General features: G+C 34.7%; 1 protein-coding gene across 1 annotated transcript in view; it reads left to right on the top strand.

Moving 5' to 3' along the window:
• Positions 1–277: 277 nt before the first annotated feature.
• The window catches only part of LOC111089829 (cholecystokinin receptor type A-like), a gene marked incomplete at its 3' end in the record, with an annotated part of 25,332 nt that continues 23,408 nt past the window's right edge, over positions 278–2,201 (top strand). Inside the window, exon 1 of the mRNA XM_022402979.1 lies at positions 278–608. Coding sequence (XP_022258687.1) covers positions 278–608 — 331 coding nt within the window. The remainder of the gene's footprint in view (positions 609–2,201) is intronic.

Here is a 2,201-nt window from a genome sequence, read left to right as displayed (position 1 = left end):
GGATGCAGTTTCGGGGAAGAGAAAAGTCGTTAACGCGGTTTATCCTCCTCTCACCTTATGTATACATATATATAATATCTAAGTTTCAAAAAAAAAGAAAGTAGAATGAAAATAAAAACTCGGTTTTGATATTAAACTAAATTGGTTTCCTATTTAGAATCGATTGGTAATATATTTGATTTTTTGAGTCGATAACGCAAGATACTTCTCTTTCTCTCGAATCACAAAGACTGCGTAAACAGAGTAGCAGTTTTAACGTACCGAAGAACACAATAGCATGGAAACGTCCGCAGATAACGCAACGTTAAATAACAGCGAGGTGATGAGCGAAGAGTCATCACCCGAAATGAAATGGCCAGCAGAAAAAATATGCATTGTATGTATGTATTGTATGATATTCATCTTCGCCGTTCTGGGCAATGCGTTGGTCATTGTGACCCTGGCACAAAACAAGAGAATGAAAACAGTAACCAATGTTTTCTTGATGAACCTAGCTGTAAGTGACCTGCTCCTAGGGGTCTTTTGTATGCCATTTACCCTTATAGGCAGCTTACTGAGAAACTTTATTTTTGGGAAAGTAATGTGTCGCCTCATTCCGTACCTTCAAGGTGAGTTGATGTCTGTCTGTTAAGTTTGACGGTAACTCTGATATTGTTGTCCTGAAAAATATTACCAGAATAAGGTTCGATTAATTACAGAAAATTTATTTACTTAAAACTGAAAACTTGACGATCAGCATTTTAAGTTTTAATATCAATTTACGTGGGGGTCAGTATGTTTTTGGGGGTTAGTATGTTTTTGGGGGTCAGTATGTTTTTGGGGGTTAGTATGTTTTTGGGGGTCAGTATGTTTTTGGGGGTTAGTATGTTTTTGGGGGTTAGTAAGTTTTACATTTTCATCCTTTGGATTTGATGTCGTAGCTTTAAATCTTAAGATGGCGATAAAACAAATATTGGAAAAGATAATAAGAAACGAGATTACTTCGATGGCAGTTAAAGATATTAGAAATCTCCAAAAAAAACAAAGTAAAAAATAAATAAATAAAGAGATAACTTTGGTGTTAGATAAAAACATTAGAAATCTCCAAAAAACAAAGTAAAAAAAAAATAAAGTGATAACTTTGGTGTCAGATAAAAACATTAGAAATCTCCAAAAAACAAAGTAAAAAAATTATAAATAAAGAGATTTTTGTTTGTTTGTAATTAAGCATAAAGCTACACAATGGGCTATCTGTGCTTTGCCCACCACGGGTATCGAAACCCGGTTTCTAGCGTTGTAAGTCCGCAGACATCCCACTGTGCCACTGGGGGGTAAATAAAGAGATAACTTTGGAGTCAGATAAAAACATTTAAAATCTACCAAAAAAAAAAAAAATCGAATATGTCGGAAATTCAATGTTACAAAACATAGGTTTCTAGCCCGCCAATAAGCTCATACTCAATTCTTTCAGAATATTCAGAAAGTCGGGTTTATTACTTTCAGATCATTCGTAAACTCGGGTTTAATACTTTCAGAACTTTCAGAAACTCGTGTTCAATACTTTCAAAACATTCATAAGCTCAGATATTATACTTTCAAAACGTTCGGAAGCTCATGTTTGATACTTTCAGACACCAAACATCTAATACAAAAGAGTCTTTGAACCGAATGATCTGATCAAAAAAGACAAACCGATCGACTTATCTAGTAAGAAACACCAGATCTAGCGACATTTTTAAAACCTAGGTATTGGAAGCAAACACAAACACACACACATATATATATATTGCCAATTACAGTAACATATAGTGTAACTCTTTTGTGAAATTAGCCCTAACTTCACAATAGATAGCACATCTGGAACTATAACTTAAATTCTTAGCAGCTTATACAGGAAATTCATAGACTAATTCTAAACAGACGACAACTTAGATGCGAATCTGCACACGCAACCCCGCGCGTAAACCTCTTATAATGAGCTTATAAGACTTATTGGTCCATCTCGGCTGTTCCATCCTTTAAACTAAAACTATTAATAAATAGAATTTTAAAATAATCTTAAAGCCAGCCCTTATCATTCGTATACTTATCAAGCTTTCTCTTAAACTCTCTTACATTTACCGCCTCTACAAGTACAACATCCGAAAGCAACCCATTCCAAAGGCCACCCACCCTGTTAGAAAAATGAAACCGTCTTAGCTAAAGATGACTCCTATCCTGCC

Source organism: Limulus polyphemus, unplaced genomic scaffold (assembly GCF_000517525.1).
Source record: "Limulus polyphemus unplaced genomic scaffold, Limulus_polyphemus-2.1.2 Scaffold7520, whole genome shotgun sequence".
Classification (NCBI taxonomy): domain Eukaryota; kingdom Metazoa; phylum Arthropoda; class Merostomata; order Xiphosura; family Limulidae; genus Limulus; species Limulus polyphemus.
This window is presented reverse-complemented; position numbering and strand designations above follow the sequence as displayed.